The sequence below is a fragment of the Chenopodium quinoa genome, unplaced genomic scaffold (assembly GCF_001683475.1).
Source record: "Chenopodium quinoa cultivar QQ74 unplaced genomic scaffold, ASM168347v1, whole genome shotgun sequence".
NCBI lineage: Eukaryota > Viridiplantae > Streptophyta > Magnoliopsida > Caryophyllales > Amaranthaceae > Chenopodium > Chenopodium quinoa.
Window position 1 is genome coordinate 3,892,301 of NW_018745684.1, and position 16,431 is coordinate 3,908,731.

A 16,431-nucleotide genomic window follows, 5' to 3' on the forward strand; every position below is an offset into this window, starting at 1 on the left:
CTCCATAAGGTTATTGATTGCAATGGCTTCGGTATATAATCTAGTGATTCATCAAATGGATGTCAAAACGGCATTCCTTTATGGAGATCTAGAGGAAGAAGTGTATATGAAACAACCCGAAGGGTTTGTTTTGGAAGGACAAGAAGATAAGGTGTGTAAATTGGTTAAGTCATTTGTATGGACTTAAACAAGCACCAAAGCAGTGGCATCGAAAATTTGATGACACGATTATGTCCTTTGGATTCAAAGTGAATCAAGCTGATAAGTGTATTTATAGCAAATTTGATGACAAAGGTCATGGTGTCATCATTTGTCTATATGTTGATGATACGCTTATCTTTGGTACAAGTCTACAACAAGTAGAATTGACCAAGGAATTCTTATCCTCATCTTTTCAGATGAAGGATTTGGGGGAGGCGGATGTCATTTTGGGCATCAAGATTATAAGGGACAATGGAAGACTTATCCTAAGTCAATCTCATTATATTGAGAAGATATCAAACGGTTTAATATGTTTGATAAGTGTCCCGTGAACACCCCCATGGAACCTAATGTTAAATTGGTTAAGAATTCCGGGAAAACGGTTTCCCAATTGGAATATTCAAGGATAATTGGATCCTTGATGTATGCCATGACTAGTATAAGACCGGATATTGCATTGGTTGTGGGGAAACTAAGTAGATTTACTAGTAACCTGGGTGCACAGCATTGGTTTGCAATTCGGAGGGTCTTGAGGTACCTTAAGGGTACGTTAGACTATGGTCTAACTTATAGTGGATTTCCTTCAGTTTTAGAAGGATATTCTGATGCAAGTTGGATCACTTACAAAGAGGATGACTCTTCTGTAAGTGGTTGGGTATTCATGTTTGGGGGAGGTGCCATTTCATGGTATTCCAAGAAACAAACTTGTATTGCGGATTCCACTATGGCAGCGGAGTTTATAGCTCTTGCTTTAGCTAGTAAAGAGGCTGAGTGGTTGAGAAATCTCATGATAGAGTTGCCTTTATTGTCAAAGCCAATGCCACCGGTGGCAATCCATTGTGATTCCAATTTGGCGTTGATAAAGGCTTATAGTCAAGTGTACAATGGTAAGTCTCGGCATATTTCACTAAGGCATAGCCTAGTGAAAGAGCTTATCAATGATGGGGTCATAATTCTTGACTATGTTTCAACAAAATTAAATTTGGCGGATTGTTTTACTAAAGCAATGCTAAAGCATTCCATCATATCTGCCATGATTGGAATGGGTTTATGTCCAAAAACACGAATTTGTGAAACCCAATCTAACGCTTGAAGAAACATCAAGTCTTAGATTCAATGTGGTTAAATTGCATTTTCATTGTTTGATAGCAATGTATGATGACCCATATTGCTATGTTACTTGTGATGTGTTAGGTAGCGTCTATTTAAAGTTCTCAAAGATTTAGAGTTGAGAAGCTCTAAATGAAGGTGTCTTATCACAAGGGCACTATTACGTATATGAGAACCTACCTATATGAGTTCGAAGTTTAGCCACTTCAAAAAGTCTAGATGGACATATAGACTTTGATGAACTTATGAAAGATACGGACACATGGCTGTATAAAAGTGTCAAGTGATGATAAATTCGATTTGTCTTGTGTGTACTTCACCTTCGAATGGTTGGATATATCCGTGTGATTCAATCCGTATGGTAATCATGAGATATGATCATCGTTAAGTGTGTTGTACTAGGTGTTAATTCAATCCGAAGGGACACTGGCATTGATGCATGAGATGTGGTTTAATTGTTAGAAGTGGAGAATGTTTTAAAGGAACACTCTAAATGGGGGAGGATTGTTGAATATTTAGAGTGTTGATGGTTGCGCGATCGCGACCATGAAGGAGCGCCCGCGCAAGATTGGCGCGGCCGGGCAGAGAGCGCGCCTAAACCGCGTACCTCTCTGGAATTTGGCAATTTGGAAGGGTGAGGATGGCGCGCCCGCGCGGCAGGTCGGTGGCGCGCCCGCGCGTCCTGGTTGGCGCGCCCGCACTGCTGGTCGCGCATAAACCGCGCCCCTCACGACCTTTTTGTGAAATTATGCAGATATTGTGGGGAGCGCCCGCTCCACCTGGTGGCGCGCCCGCGCCTCCCTGTTTTAGCGGTTTTTTCTGACGGTTGAGTCTTTTATTAAAAGACATCAATTCGTGAAGAAAAGTATAGAGCATCATTCTTCTTCTCCCAAGCAGTATTCTCCGCACTTTTCTCTCAAATTTCTTGCAAACTTTTGTGAGGAAACTCTTTCAATTATTCCAATATTGGTGAATTTTTCATCTTGATTTCGATTCTAGTACTAAGAACGAAATTGCTGTCAATTGTATCTCAAAGAGGATTTCCGATTTAACCCAAGTACCGTGTGGGAGAAATAAACCTCTTTAGGAAAGTGTTCACACGCCTTTGACAATGTATCAAGGATCTAGTCTTACGAGACATTGGAATCTCATGTTCATGTTCGTTGTTCTTGGCTTGGAGGAAAGGCAAGTTTGATTAACTTCACACTAGTGTAGTCTTTGTAATTTTCTGTAATTTCTTAGACTTTGATAATCCTTGATTGAAATACATTGTGTTGTATTTGATATTTACATTTACATTGTAATCATATTATTTAGGTTTTGTTCCCACACAAATTTAAGTGTTTTTCTAGTTTGAAATCACTGTAAAACCTAACAATTTTTGGGGTGGAATTGGGAGGGTTTTTATTGGTGGTTGCGTGGGGGTTTCGGGGAGGGGGGATGGTGGTTTAAATGGTAGCGACCAGAGCGGCGACTAGGGTGGTGGTTGCGTGGGGGTTCGACGAGGGTGGTGGCTGGCTGGCGGCGACTAGGGTGGTGGTTGCGTAGGAGTCCGACAAGGCTGGGCTGGGTGGTTTTTTTTTTAAAATTTTGGTTTCTTTTTTGTTTTTTATTTTTTTTATTTTTGGACCAATCAGAACTTGACACGTGTCAAGTGAACTGATATAATAGGCCATTGACTTTTGTTGACCGGTTAGGAATTGAAGAAAAGAATGCCTCCCAAAGTTCGGATTATTTCAGTATAACTATAATCTAAATTTGGAATTATTCTACCAAAATTTATGAAAGTTGGGTTTATTATTTCTAATTTCTCCTTTATTAAATGATTGAAAAAGTCAAAACTATCCCTGTGATTGACAATAAGTTTATCTAATATCATCTTGTATTTTCCCTAATAAATTTTTTTTAAAAAAAAAAACAATATAACCGATTACTTTTTTTAAAAATAAAAAATAGGAGTAATCACTTGCATATTCAACAAAAAATTTATAAGTCTCAACATTTTGTTACACTCTTCCTTTCAGGATATATCTGATATCCCATATGCAATGATATTCTTGGTACTTCTTACAGAATGACATTCTTTCTTTATTTATTCTTTAATTTTCTAAGAAAATTAAGTCTAATTTTGCTATTTTTGATATTTGAAGATAGATTAATTTATTAAAATTTGATGAATTGGTATTATGGTGATGATAGTCGTTTAACTGTTTTGATGAATTGAATTGAATATATTTTTACCCCTATCAATTTGAAGTTAATATTAAAATTCAACAGTTTGATATTAGCTTCCAGTTAGTCAATTGTAATAAACGAACAATATTGATTCCTAATTTTTAAAGGCTGAGATAAACACACTAATACAATAGACCATAGTTACATGTTACATTTTTTATGTAGCCGTTGAAAAATTTTCCTATAATCAATAGAAGAGGAAAAAAATCATAATCATTTAAATTATTAAATTTGCTCTGAAAAGTGGAGTACCTTAAAAAAAATTTATCAATTTTAATTTTGTTTTTTATAAGTATTTTCCTTACATAAGTATTCTTAACATCCAATAATGATGCATTCCCTCATTTACATTCTCCAGTAATATGAGCTATGTAAAAATCCATTCAAAAACAAAAAAAAAGCTATGATAAAAAATATTCCTAGTTTTAGGTATATCACAAATTCTTATCACCGTGGTCCGTCAATATTGGGTTATTTTACTAATGTTATTGGGTGACCAGTGTTACAAGGGTTACTTGGTCAATATTATTATAGTATCCATAATGGCTAGCTACATGTGTTTGTAGCTAGCAATTGCCATATCATTATTTTCTTAGTTAAAATAAGGTACAACATCTAAGCTACAACCTTCACAATGGTTAGCTATTTATTTTTGTAATTGGGAATAATGATAATAAACCAAAAATAAAAAAATAAACATTTAACAAATACATATAAATATTAAACAAATCAATATAAGTGTATTGGGTGGAGCAAAACCTTGTAGCTCCAAGGTTTGGCCTTAGTTACAACTTTTGTAGCTCCACAATAGTGAGCATGTAGCTCTAACTATTTATAAATTGCAAACAAGTCCTTTTATACTACCATAATGGATGCCTTTGAGTTAATTAGTCAGTATTACAGGGCTATCCATACAATGGTATAGAGATTTCTTTGTTATACTCCCTCGGTATGATATTAATAAACTACATAATGAGACGAACCTAAAAGATCCCACATGACTCCATTATGAATATATTTTAAATTAGATGGCAATGGGGCAAAAATAAAAGGGCGGAAGGAGTAGCTGTTATAATCGTTGATTTTATATAAGAGTAGATCTGACGGTTGAAAATTGCGAGTCATTAATCGATTAATCGTCCAGTCATCGTCCTATGCTTTTAATTGTTTTGAAGCTGTTCACTTATACGCTGCACCTCTCTGTCTCTCCCTTCCTCCTCCATTGAAGCCTGCTCTGAGCACTCCATTGAAGCAGCTTCTGAGATTTCCTTCCTCCATTGAAGAAGCTCCTGAGGTAAGATGTTATTCTCTATTTTTTCAATCATTTAATATATCAATTTCACAATCTAGGGTTTTGTTTCACGCTATTGTTAGTTTTATTGTCAGTATAACCAATTTAGGGTTCTTCCAAGGTGGATTATTGAACTATTGAGCATAATAAGTCATGAAAAATTATAACGAGCGATTTTGTTGCTAAAATTTTATTATAGCTGATATTCTTAAGCGAGAAGAATATATGTGATTTTTCGAGCCTAATTTGACTATTAAGTCAAATTTGGTTGCTAAAGTGTTGCATTATTCGTGTTTGATCGAGTTCACGAGCTGAGCTCAGGGGCGGAGCTAGTGGGGGAAAAGAAAACTGAACTCTGAAAAGTGAAACCTAACTTTCCTCTTTCCTCTCTCTTCGAAGTTCGAAGTTCGAAAATCCTCTGCCAGTCCGCCGCTCTCGCTCGTCGGCTCCACTCCCGGCACTCCGTCCCTCCGTCCGTCGAGTCGCCGCCGTCGCTGCTTCGTGATTCACTGCTTCGCCCGTTCGTCGGCTCGTCGCTGGACTCGCTGCTCTCCATTCGACTTCGCTCACTTCGCTAAATCGCTAGACCCAATTCACGGTATGTAAATCTGAAATTCAATCTCTGAATTATTAGTTTATTACTTGTTTAATTGTTTTATAGTTTATACTTTTATTCAATTATTCTGAGTATTGAAGATTTGAAGTATTGAACTATTGAAATTTTGAAATGTGTTGGTTTATTGTCTTATTGAAATCTTTGAATATTGAAATCTGTTGATTAATTGGTTTATTACTTGTTTTGTCTTCTGTTTTTGTGAATTTATTGAAATAATGAAATGTATAGTTAATTTTGTGAACTTTTGATTGTATTTTTTTCTCCTGTTTTTGTGAATTTATTGAAATGTATAGTTGAATTAGAAATTTAGAATTTTAGGTTTTATTATTATGTAATGATGTGGAATTGTGGATTGTGGAAATTGATATATATTTTTCAATTTAATTAGGAAATGTCAAAATATTCACCTAATTCAAACAAATCCAAGGCAACTAGTAAACAACCCGATTTTCGATAATTCTTGTTTAAAAGACCGAAACTCAATGAAAATGAGTCAAATTTTAATATTAGGTATTATAATATTAGGTATTAACTAATTTGTGTGTTTGAGTTTTTTTTTTTTTGTTTTTTTTTTTTTGTTAAGCTTTTTGTCAAGTTAAAGTTTTTTGTCCCCCCAAGTTGAAAATCCTAGCTCCGCCACTGGCTGAGCTGAGAAATGCTTAGGTATTGAGGCTCATTGAGCTCGAGCCGAGTCTACTCAAATCTGGGTTTGGCTCGAAGGTTTAGCACCCCCTAACCCCTCTTAAGAAGTTGATGATTAGCAAGTCCCCAATACCATTGATTCAATTTGATTGATTATACAGCCTAATTGCAAGCTTTTGTTTATCTAATGCTATTATGGATTAATGAAAGTGGGCTAACCTATATTTTCACCCCAAGTTTAATTAATGTTAGGCTTAGAATATATTTTTGACACTGTGAAGTTGTGTGATTGGTTGAGGTAGATAGAAGGAGAAAATGAAGCCAGTGGTGGGGGTGGTGGTCTCAAACAAGATGCAGAAATCGGTGGTGGTGGCAGTTGACCGTCTTTTCCATCATAAGCTCTTCAATCGGTATGTTAAAAGAACTAGCAAATTCATGGCCCACGATGAGCAAAACGAGTGCAACATTGGTGACCGGGTAATTCGCTTATCTCATACAAGTGTTGTCTTACAGCATTGTTTGTTCTCTTAAACTTGTGCTTATTTATTAGTTATGCTTTGTTTAAGGTGCATTTAGGATTAAGAGATTAAGACTAGAAGGGTTTTTTCCTGTTGCTTTTTTGGGTCCTCTTTTGTTATGTGGAATGTAATACTGTCATTCCTCTGTTTGAGGTGTCCTACTGAAATCTTTTGTCTCAAACTAAGTTTGTGTGATGAGAATGGTGTATAGTCTACCTTCATAGTGGCATTCTTAGATCTTAGTAGTTTTGTCAAACAAAAGGCAGAAATTGTTAAGGTTAGATGGATCCTGGCTCCTCCCAAACTTTCAGTACTCATAAGCTATATAATTCTGCAATTTTAGTCCCTACTAAATGTGGGTGTAAGAAGCATTGGCATTGTCACCAATATCAACTTCGTTATGACCTTAGAGTTTGAATTATGACTTCACCAAGATCACCACTTCAGCTGTAGCAAAAAATTGTGTATAAGATTGCATAGTTCAATTTATTTAACCTGGTGAAGTGCATAAGATTGCATAGGACCCCTGGTGAAGTGCTGGAGAAAGTTGTTGAAGTTAGTCAATCAATTAATCAAAGCCTTAATACCATAAATGGGGTCGGCTACATGAACAAAAAGAGATTTTTTCGTGTAGTTATTGACAAAAACCTTCCTCCTCCATCCCTTACGATCCAATGCCTTATCTCATGCAAATCCATATACTTCATATCCTTCCTAACTTTTTCCAACCAAGTCATTTTCGGTCTCCCTCTTCCTTATTTAACCCCTCCATGGTCCCACTCTTCCACTCTTCATACCGGTGCACTCTGATCTCCGTCTTACATGTCCAAACCAACGCTTGCAATTTTCCCTTAGTTTGTCTGCAATGCCTGCCACCCCTACTTTCTTGCGAATAACCTCATTTCTGATTCTGTCTCTTAGAGTGTTCCCGCACATTCACCTTAACATGCGCATTTCCGTAACCTCCATCTTTTTAATGTGCTCCTTCTTAGAAGCTCAACACTGGTCACATAACACTTCAACTGTAAGGGAATGCTTCGGTCACATAACACTCCCGTGGCCACTCTCCACTTAAGCTACCCCGACTTAATCCTGCGGGCCACGTCTTGATCAATGTCACCATTTTAATGCATGCTTACAACCAGACATAATATTAATTTATTGTTATCAGTAAACTGTAAACTGTGCTGCTGTATATTATTAGTTCTTCAATCCAAGATCTTCGGCTTTGCACGGAGATTATCCACTTCAATTTATTTATGGGCCTTTGCTGAACTTGACTAGGTTGAAAATTTTGTGGCTTTAACATGGATTATTTAAACTTACTTGTGGATCCTGCTTGTTATGCAGTGAAAACACTCTTTGGGCTTTTTTCCCTATAACTCCTGCAGCCTTGTATGGGCCTTGCATTGTGTAAGGGTCAATATGTTGTTCAGATTGAATTTTGCATTAATTGGGTTTCAAACATGTCTTATTGAACATAATCTACCTTCGTCGTGATTGTGCTTTATATTAATTGGGGTTCAAGCATATTTCTTATTGATCATAATCTATCTTAGTCGTGAATAGTCAGCTTATCTTCCAAATGAGTATTGGTAACTCAATAAGTAGATCTATAAACCATGGAAGTTTTTCTCTTGGACATTATCTTCTTTTTATCTGTTAGTATGAAATTCTGATGATTCATGAGTACCTATGCAAGGTTATATTTGTAACTGCCTTTGTGTGTGTTAAACAACAAGCTGGACATTTGAAATTTCCTGGTGAAACTATTGTGATTTGTGAATTGGAATTAGGATGTTGATAGTTTTGTAATAAAAAACACTTTTCATATATAATTTGCTGAAATAATGAATAGAGTTTGCAAAGCAGTCTTTCTGCGTATCTTGATTGGCCTCTAATATTAGGCTCAGCTAGACCTCCCAAGAGTCACTGTCAACAGCAGAATCATTACAGGGTGTTGTTTTTAGCTGGGTCTGGAAATGCTTGGAATGGCCGTTTCTCTATTTCCTTTATGACTGGCAAGATGAAATCCTTTGTTCTACTATGATTATGCTTTTTTATGTACTTATGTTTTCTTTTGATGTACCTTGTTTCTAGGAGAGGTGAGTGAGTGAGTGTAGGGAAAAGGTGAAATATTAGAGAGGAAGGTGAGATGGTGGGTGTAAGAAAAAGGTGGAAAAGGTTAGAGAGAAGATGTAGAACGGTGTAAATAATGTAGAATTGGGGTAAGATGGTAAAATTTATTTGCCAATAAGAAGAATATATTTTAAAGTGGGTACATCGAGTTAAAACACCTCAAAATAGAAAGTGGGTGCATTAATATAATTCAGGGGGAGTATGCTACGAGTATATCCTCCGCCAACTTTTTCTTTTTTCTCCTATTGAAGCTTCTTATTTCATCTTAAAATGAAATCTTTTTAAGGCATTGTATGGTACTTATGATCTATTGTCATAATATCTGACACTTACTATGATTAGCATAATTGTATTTTCATGTTAATAGCATGCCTTTGAAATTATAGATGCTCTATTGTAATTCCCCGTTCTCATCTAAAATTGCCTTTTCTTTCCCCTTTTACCATACTGCATTGGTTGGGGTACTGTGCAATGATACTGTATTTGAAATTGTCTTGACCTGTAGGTTCGACTGGATCCCTCAAGGCCGCTCAGTAAGCGAAAAAATTGGACTGTAGCTGAGATTCTGAAGAAAGCACGGATATATACACCACCACCATCAGCAGGCAAATTTCCTCAATCAAACAGCAATACTGAAGCTTTCTCAATTCCTTCTGCATAATCTTTTCAACCTTGTTTGTTTGGATCAGTGGTCTTGAGAGCATTTCTAGGCAATAGGGCTGTACTTGGAAGTCACAAAGAAGCAGATTGTGCTCTCTATATTTTTATTCCTTAGAGAAGTGCCTTTAATTCTTTCAGCAGCAGCTAGGTTTTTCAGTCTTTGATCCAATTTTAGTAGTTCAACCTTGCGTACATCGTATTAGTAGGACCTATATCTTTTGTGCTTTTAATGAATTTGTTTTGAGCTCACAAGTGCGATTTTCCGATTCTCTCTAGATATGAACAGAGCAACAAGTATGTTGTATCAGAATAAATAATTAAGTTATCCTTAATTAGATAAGGATTTGATTGTTTGTTTAGCTGGTAAGACAGAGCCAACTGCATATCAATCCAAAACACTGTGCGACCTGAATCACATTAAGGTATCAAAGTCTAATCATGCAATAAATCCAAATCCAGCAGGTACCAATTCAAGTACAGAGATTTTATTATGAGCAAGCACTTAGCACTGCGAATACTTTCTTGTGATACGTAGAGATTTGAAAATAAAAGGATGATATATTGCATATAAAAGGGCTGTGTGAACGTAAAAAATACTGTAAAAAAACAATCTCTTGGTATAATTTACATCTTTGCTCTAACAGCTAGCCTTGCTCTCAGCTCCTGAGCCACAGCGTCAATGAATTCCTCAGTGTTCAAATATTGAGATCTCTTGACTCTGTAGTGAATTTCACAAATAAGAGGTCAGGACAGCATAAAGAATTAAAGGGCATGGCATATTTAAGTTCAGAAAATTTAGCAATTTAGCAGTTAACCTCAAACACACACACACACACACACACATTATATAAAACCATAGTTAAGCGAGCATCGTCTCATAAAAAATCAGTACTTGACTGCAAATGATTGAAAGATAACTTGGATAGACTTGGGAGTAGAGAATGGTTCCGTGTAATTTCTGCAGTTATTGTAATTCTGACGAGTTTAACTAATTGTGCAACTGTTTGGCACCCAACATGGGGTGAAATATCACTCGAGTTTAACTACTGCTCTTTCATTCCAGGAATACATGACATATTGCCCTCTATTAGTTACCTAACTAGTTAGGCTAACAGACTTTGACATTTCCGATTGAAATCCCCGCCCCAAATTATAGGTGATTGTCTACTAAATTATCTTAGGTAATGAAACTTACTTGGGCCCATGAATAAGGAGTGCCAGATCTTTAGTCATCTTCCCTGATTCAACAGTTCCAATACATGCTGCTTCAAGCTTACTTGAGAAGTCCGAGAGCAGGACATTGTCATCTAACTTGGCCCTGGTAATGTCTCCATTAATTTAGGAGTCATTAAAATTTGGAAACATAATTATTAAAACTTTTTGATACCTGTGTGCAAGCCCACGTGTCCATGCAAAGATGGATGCTATACTATTTGTGCTGGTTTCACCTCCTTTCTGATGAACACGAAAATGGCGAGTAACTGTTCCATGGGCTGCTTCAGCTTCAATAGTCCGTCCATCTGGACATACCTGGAGCAGAAGATTAAATTTTCAACAAATATAATGATGGACACAGATGCAAAATTGAGGACAAATATCCATATATAAATGAGCACAAGTATCGACAATGGCACAAACCAAAACAGAGGTCATCAACCCAAGTGATCCAAATCCTGCATTAGTTTCAAAAAAAAAATGTAAGAGAAAGTTAGAAAAATTGGTTCATGGGCTTCACACAAGCAGCTTAAGTTTACAACAGAGCTGATTTCAAACCTTGAGCCAAAAAATCACTTTGGACATCTCCATCATAATTCTTGCATGCCCAAACATAGCCCCCTTCACTCTTCATAGCATAAGCAACCATGTCATCTATAAGACGATGTTCATACCTACATGTTACAGGATATTAGCTACATCACCAGTCAAAAAATTAGTTTAATGTATGATGCAGACTGAGAAAGAGAAGTTGGATCTCACCATATTCCCGCAGTTTCAAATTTTGACTTCCAATTTGCTTCATAAACTTCCTGGAATATATCCTTGAATCTTTAATGAAGAAAAAATCAACAGACTAAGTAAATGAGATTGTAACTTGCATTTAAAAGACTTAGGGGGAAAAGAAACAGATATTGAATAATCACCTCCCGTCATATTTCTTCAGAATAGTGTTTTTTGTGCTAAGATAAAGTGGCCAGTTCTTTTGAAAAGCAGTATTCATTGAAGCCTCAGCAAAAGCTCGTATAGACTGTCAAACAGATAATTTACATAAAAATATTATATGGCAATTCAGCTAGGATAAAGTGGTAGTAACGCAATACCTCATCAGTATTATACATCGACATTGCAACTCCTCCTGGATGTTTAAAACGATAAACTTCTAATTCTGTCTTGTCACCTTCCCCATCTGGAACTGCACATAGTATCACACTATACTCACTTGAAGATTTTCAAGTAATGGAAAAGCAAGCATATACTAAATAAATTTCAAAATAAATTTCAAAAAAAAAAGTAAAAAATCTGACAGAGAAATGGAAGAAGGCTAAATAATGTACTGGACAAAATTGTCAACTCAATTAACAGATTACATTCTTTAAACTTCTGCCGAGATGTGAAAAACAGTAAACTCTCAGCCAAGGTAGGAATTTACCAAATACCATTTTAAGAGTTCCTGCTCCTCGAATGATCTGTTCGGATGCACGGTACTGATCCCCAAAAGCATGTCTCCCAATGCATATTGGTTTTGTCCAGCCTAATACAATTGGTTTTAGCATGTGAATATAAAGATAATTAGATATAAGTTAGCACAAAAGGACTTTTGATTACCTGGAACAAGCCTTGGAACGTTTTTGCATATTATTGGTTCCCTGAAAACCGTACCTGAAAGGACGATACAACATATCACTGAGAATGATCCTAAAGCACGATTATTCCAGTTGCAAAATAAGACAATGTCATCAGAAGTGAAGGGAAAGTTCAGCATGATGTCAAGAAGTTCCTGCTTCTAGTGGATCTTATTAACAATAAATGTGTTTGCAAAGAAGAGGACTTCAGGGAGAATAAATTTCTTATTACTATCCTTTTCAAGAAGGTAATGGAAGAAGCAGAAGAGAAATTAAATGAAACCTCCTTCTCACTGGATAGAGAATTTGAACTCAGGAACCCAAAAGGCAGACGTAGTTCAATTTTTCCTCAAAAAACAAATTCATACACCTCATGAATCTTCACTGACCCCACAAAGTGATTTGGACGTGGGGAGCAGACACTGCTTTCAACTGCTCTAAGGAAGACAGCAGACATATGGCTAGATATAGAAATAAAAAATGATGAAACATACAGTGTACTAAGAATCATCACTATAGGAGCCACAAAAGTTAGACCTTGAAACAAGCAAATATGACCCTAGATAGAAGACTTAACAAAAAAAAAAATCATGCGTATGAAAATATAGTCAGTAACTACATGATTGCACATTGGGAAATGAAGAAAAGATTATCACCGTTAAGGATGTTTCTGATAGTTCCATTAGGACTCTTCCACATCTGCTTCAAGTTGAATTCCTTAACACGTCCTTCATCTGTTGGACAACAAAGATACTTCAATACTAACACAATAGTATATATGTTGAACATGGAGTTACATGGGCAAACTCTAAAAAACACTATACATTAAAGATGATGGAAAATTCAAATACTATGTATAAACAGTTCAATAGTTTTTTAGATAAGGAAATATTTTAATGAGACAATAAAAGAAACAAGAAGTCCTCCCTCCACTCTCTCTCTCTCTCTCTCAAACTAATAAAAGAAACGAGGGAAGAATAATAGCAAAAGAATTTATTCCAGCCTCACTTCACACCATCAAAACATCACAAATCTAAATATCATCATTTCTCTATGGCCACAAAATGGACATGATGACGAGGCAAGCCACAAACCAATCACAAAGGAACATCGACCAACCCTTAGTTCCTCCCAAATCTAACTTAATTTTACCTTGGGATGGTTAGATAATTTCAAATTCACCAATCACCATTGATTATTTTCAATGATATCTAATAGATTGCCTCGTCACCCAAAATCATGTTACTCAATCCTAAAATAAATCCACTTTAGCACTAAACCCACTCCAAAAGTATCATACTCAATAGTGCTGCACTCTGACTAAGCCTCCAGGCCCCATGCATCACTAAATTCTGAGGCTGACCACCATCTTCCCTGCTATATTGCCTTTGAAAACAAACCCAATTAACTCATTCCTAGATCAATTGAGCATCCCATAACTATTGGAAGTTAAGAGGTTTTTGGAAACTATACAAAGACAACGAGAGAGTAGTTTCAAACTAAATTCAATAGTCTCTTTTTATGGTGAAATAAAATGTGGATCAAAAACATTAGCACTACTAAAGTACTTATAAATAAAAGGCTCTGTCCCCAGAGGAGAAAAAAAGAATAGATACCTGGTGTTATAGTTGCACATTTGATTGCAACGTTGTACCTGAAACAGAGAAATCAATACACCATTGTGCTAAAATCACAGACAACAGAAACAAATTTGTCATAGTACAGGCATTTTAACAGTAACTGAAAGCTAACAGCATAGTAGGAACTTGAAAGTACATAGATAGTTTGGCATATCAGCTTATAGCAATACAATTGTGCACAAAAACAGATCTGAATAGAAGATCCAGTGAATAAGTCATATTGTCTACTTGATGCTGCCGAATATATTTATGACTAGAGTTAGGAGACAATTTTCGGTTGATTGACTCATCAAAGAGACTGTAATTGTAGCTTCCTCTAAACTTTACTGGTCTGCCAATTCAAATGTTTTTAGTGCCAGCAAAAAAAAAAAAATATGAAGCTTCGTATCATATCAGAGCAAATGAATAAAGAGTCTATTCCTTGAAGTATACTCATGGTACTATATGATATGTATGGGAAATAAATTCATAAGATACAGTATAGAGAAATACTTGAGTGTAGCTTCTGCACTTTCGACTGTGACTTTATCATTGGTGGCCTCACGATTTGGGAGACCAAGATCAAAGTACTTTATATCAAGCTCCAGAAAAGGATATATAAGCTGCTCAATATTGAAAAGAAATTGTAATTAGACGTCTTACAAAATTATACTTCGTATGAAGAAAGTGATGAACTATTCAACCAGAGTGAAAATATATTCCCGACCTTCTCTTTTATAGAATTCCAAATAATCCTAGTCATTTCATCTCCTGACATGTTAAAAAAGTAAGAGTAAGATCTATGGAGACGACTTCAAAAGGAATGAACATCCTGTAAGCAATTTAAGGCCACTTGACAATGTCGGCATCAGTTTAAGATCTAACTCAGTATGTTGTGTAGAACACGCTCTAAGGCCTCTATGGCATATTGCAATGTTAAGGAATCCCAGATTACCAGAAAGAAACCCATGTGAAACTGACTAACTATTAGCAGATCATTCAGCTTCAAGGAAAAGCAGCGCCTTTCAATGTTGGAAAATCCCATAAACATTCTTCACTTACTCATAAACATACACTCCATACTTGTTTTAATAGAATGAGTTTATTATACTACACAATACAATCATACAACACCAAACATACATATTAATACCAAAATGAACAAAAAGGCTGCAGAGTTAATAATGGCCTAGATTAGAACACATTAGGCAAATCAATACATAATTAAATCTTCCAATTCTCGCTAATCGAGCCAATAGGCCCAATACAATGTAAAAATTCCGACCTTATATTATAATGGATTGAATCAAAAAATAATCTATATTGTTATGAAGTAGTATGCCAACGAGGGTTCGTGCTTCAAAGTTCAATCTATGAAACAGCAGAAACAATCTCTCTCCAACAATAGACCATTTTATTAATTCCTGCAATTCATTCCCAAATTCCCACAATGTAATATTATAAGCTCTCTCCAACATTAAATTGAGCTTGATTATTTTGTTTAATTTGGTTTCAATAACGCATTTCATATGTCAATTTCTAAGCTCATATCATCAAAGTAATCATCTTTATCAAAATTTTATAGAAAGAAGGGATGAAACAACAAGAATTATATATGATTTCACCAAACTTGAAATCTTGCAGCTTGGATTGATAAGAAAGGAAGAACAAGATAGAATTATGAAGAATTTACCGTCCATCTCAACGATTGGATTGGTGACTTTGATCTTGTGGGAAGCCATTGCTTTTCTCTTTCGTTCGTTCGCTCTCTTTCTCTTTTTCTTTCTTTGTCTGACTGAAATTAATCAGTTGAGAGTCAACAGTCAACCAACTCATAAATTAATTGCATAATAAATCTAAACCCCATTTGGGTGGGAAACACAGCCATTTTTGCCCATTCTAGAAATTATAATGTGTCATTGGGTTGGCACAACCGCATAATTTTTCGATTTAATTTTTATTATTGATTTGACTTTTTTTTTTTAGTAAGACTTGTTTTGTTTATATTTATTTTTTATTTAAAACGCATAATTATATCATCTATTTGTCTGAAATTACCTTATTTGAACGTGATATTAGCCAAAAGATTTTCTCAAAAAATATATTCGCTTTAAAATAATTTGTTTAAATTTTTTTTTTAAGGTAATATGAAGGACCCTATTAAATCGGCAGGTCAACGCTTGAGAGTAGAGAGGGAGGTAAGGAAAATCACCCTACTCCCCAAGCATTTTGTAGTTAGGCCTGTTCACTGATTTTTATTTACTGAATCGCAATTATTTTTACTGAATATTATTTTTTTAAGGTGAAGTGAACAGGGCCTTAGTGAGCCTCAAACTCCTAAGTTCAAAGTCACAAGGTGAGTTTCCCACAAACTTCACCAAGCTGGTGTCTAAAAATATTATTGATAGTTTTTATTGAATTATTTTTATGGAATAAAATCTTTTACTAATGTAATTTTGCTAGTTTTATTGCCTTAACATGCATTTAGACTTTTTTTTTTTTTTTTTTTTTTTTTTTAACTTTTGTATCTTGTAGTAAAAAAAAATTTCTTTAAACTTTT

The 16,431-nt window shown here is 35.5% G+C and overlaps 2 protein-coding genes across 6 annotated transcripts; one reads left to right on the plus strand and one right to left on the minus strand.

Annotated features, from left to right (window-relative positions):
- The first annotated feature begins 4,689 nt into the window (after window positions 1-4,689).
- On the plus strand, window positions 4,690-9,765 carry LOC110718166 (30S ribosomal protein S17-like). 5 transcript variants are annotated; one of them, XM_021896968.1, is made up of 4 exons: window positions 4,690-4,840; window positions 5,237-5,435; window positions 6,398-6,572; window positions 9,258-9,765. In XM_021896968.1, exons 3-4 carry the CDS (start codon window positions 6,411-6,413, stop codon window positions 9,411-9,413), a joined length of 318 nt encoding a protein of 105 aa, XP_021752660.1. In that variant the 5' UTR covers window positions 4,690-4,840; window positions 5,237-5,435; window positions 6,398-6,410; the 3' UTR covers window positions 9,414-9,765. The 5 variants fall into 5 exon arrangements, with proteins under 5 accessions (XP_021752660.1, XP_021752664.1, XP_021752663.1 ...); XM_021896969.1 differs by having other exon boundaries at window positions 4,694-4,840; window positions 5,037-5,435; XM_021896970.1 differs by having other exon boundaries at window positions 4,694-4,840; window positions 5,141-5,435.
- Window positions 9,766-9,811: 46 nt separating this feature from the next.
- Window positions 9,812-15,784, minus strand: LOC110718165 (isocitrate dehydrogenase [NADP]-like). Its single transcript, XM_021896967.1, has 15 exons — window positions 15,565-15,784; window positions 14,599-14,642; window positions 14,385-14,494; window positions 13,869-13,906; window positions 12,909-12,986; window positions 12,236-12,289; window positions 12,060-12,161; window positions 11,731-11,822; window positions 11,554-11,657; window positions 11,390-11,458; window positions 11,186-11,301; window positions 11,051-11,085; window positions 10,800-10,942; window positions 10,608-10,730; window positions 9,812-10,130 (listed from the first exon to the last, which is right to left on the minus strand). Exons 1-15 carry the CDS (start codon window positions 15,611-15,613, stop codon window positions 10,037-10,039), a joined length of 1,251 nt encoding a protein of 416 aa, XP_021752659.1. The 5' UTR covers window positions 15,614-15,784; the 3' UTR covers window positions 9,812-10,036.
- Window positions 15,785-16,431: the final 647 nt, after the last annotated feature.

Excerpts from the sequence above, each read along its gene's own strand:
- LOC110718165 (XM_021896967.1), bottom strand. The coding sequence starts at position 15,613 with ATGGCTTCCCACAAGATCAAAGTCACCAATCCAATCGTTGAGATGGAC. Across the intron at positions 11,302-11,389 it reads TTTGAAACTGCGGGAATATG|GTATGAACATCGTCTTATAG; the intron begins GTGAGATCCAAC and ends TGTAACATGTAG. Across the intron at positions 11,086-11,185 it reads AAGTGATTTTTTGGCTCAAG|GATTTGGATCACTTGGGTTG; the intron begins GTTTGAAATCAG and ends AAACTAATGCAG.
- LOC110718166 (XM_021896968.1), top strand. The coding sequence starts at position 6,411 with ATGAAGCCAGTGGTGGGGGTGGTGGTCTCAAACAAGATGCAGAAATCG. Across the intron at positions 6,573-9,257 it reads AGTGCAACATTGGTGACCGG|GTTCGACTGGATCCCTCAAG; the intron begins GTAATTCGCTTA and ends CTTGACCTGTAG.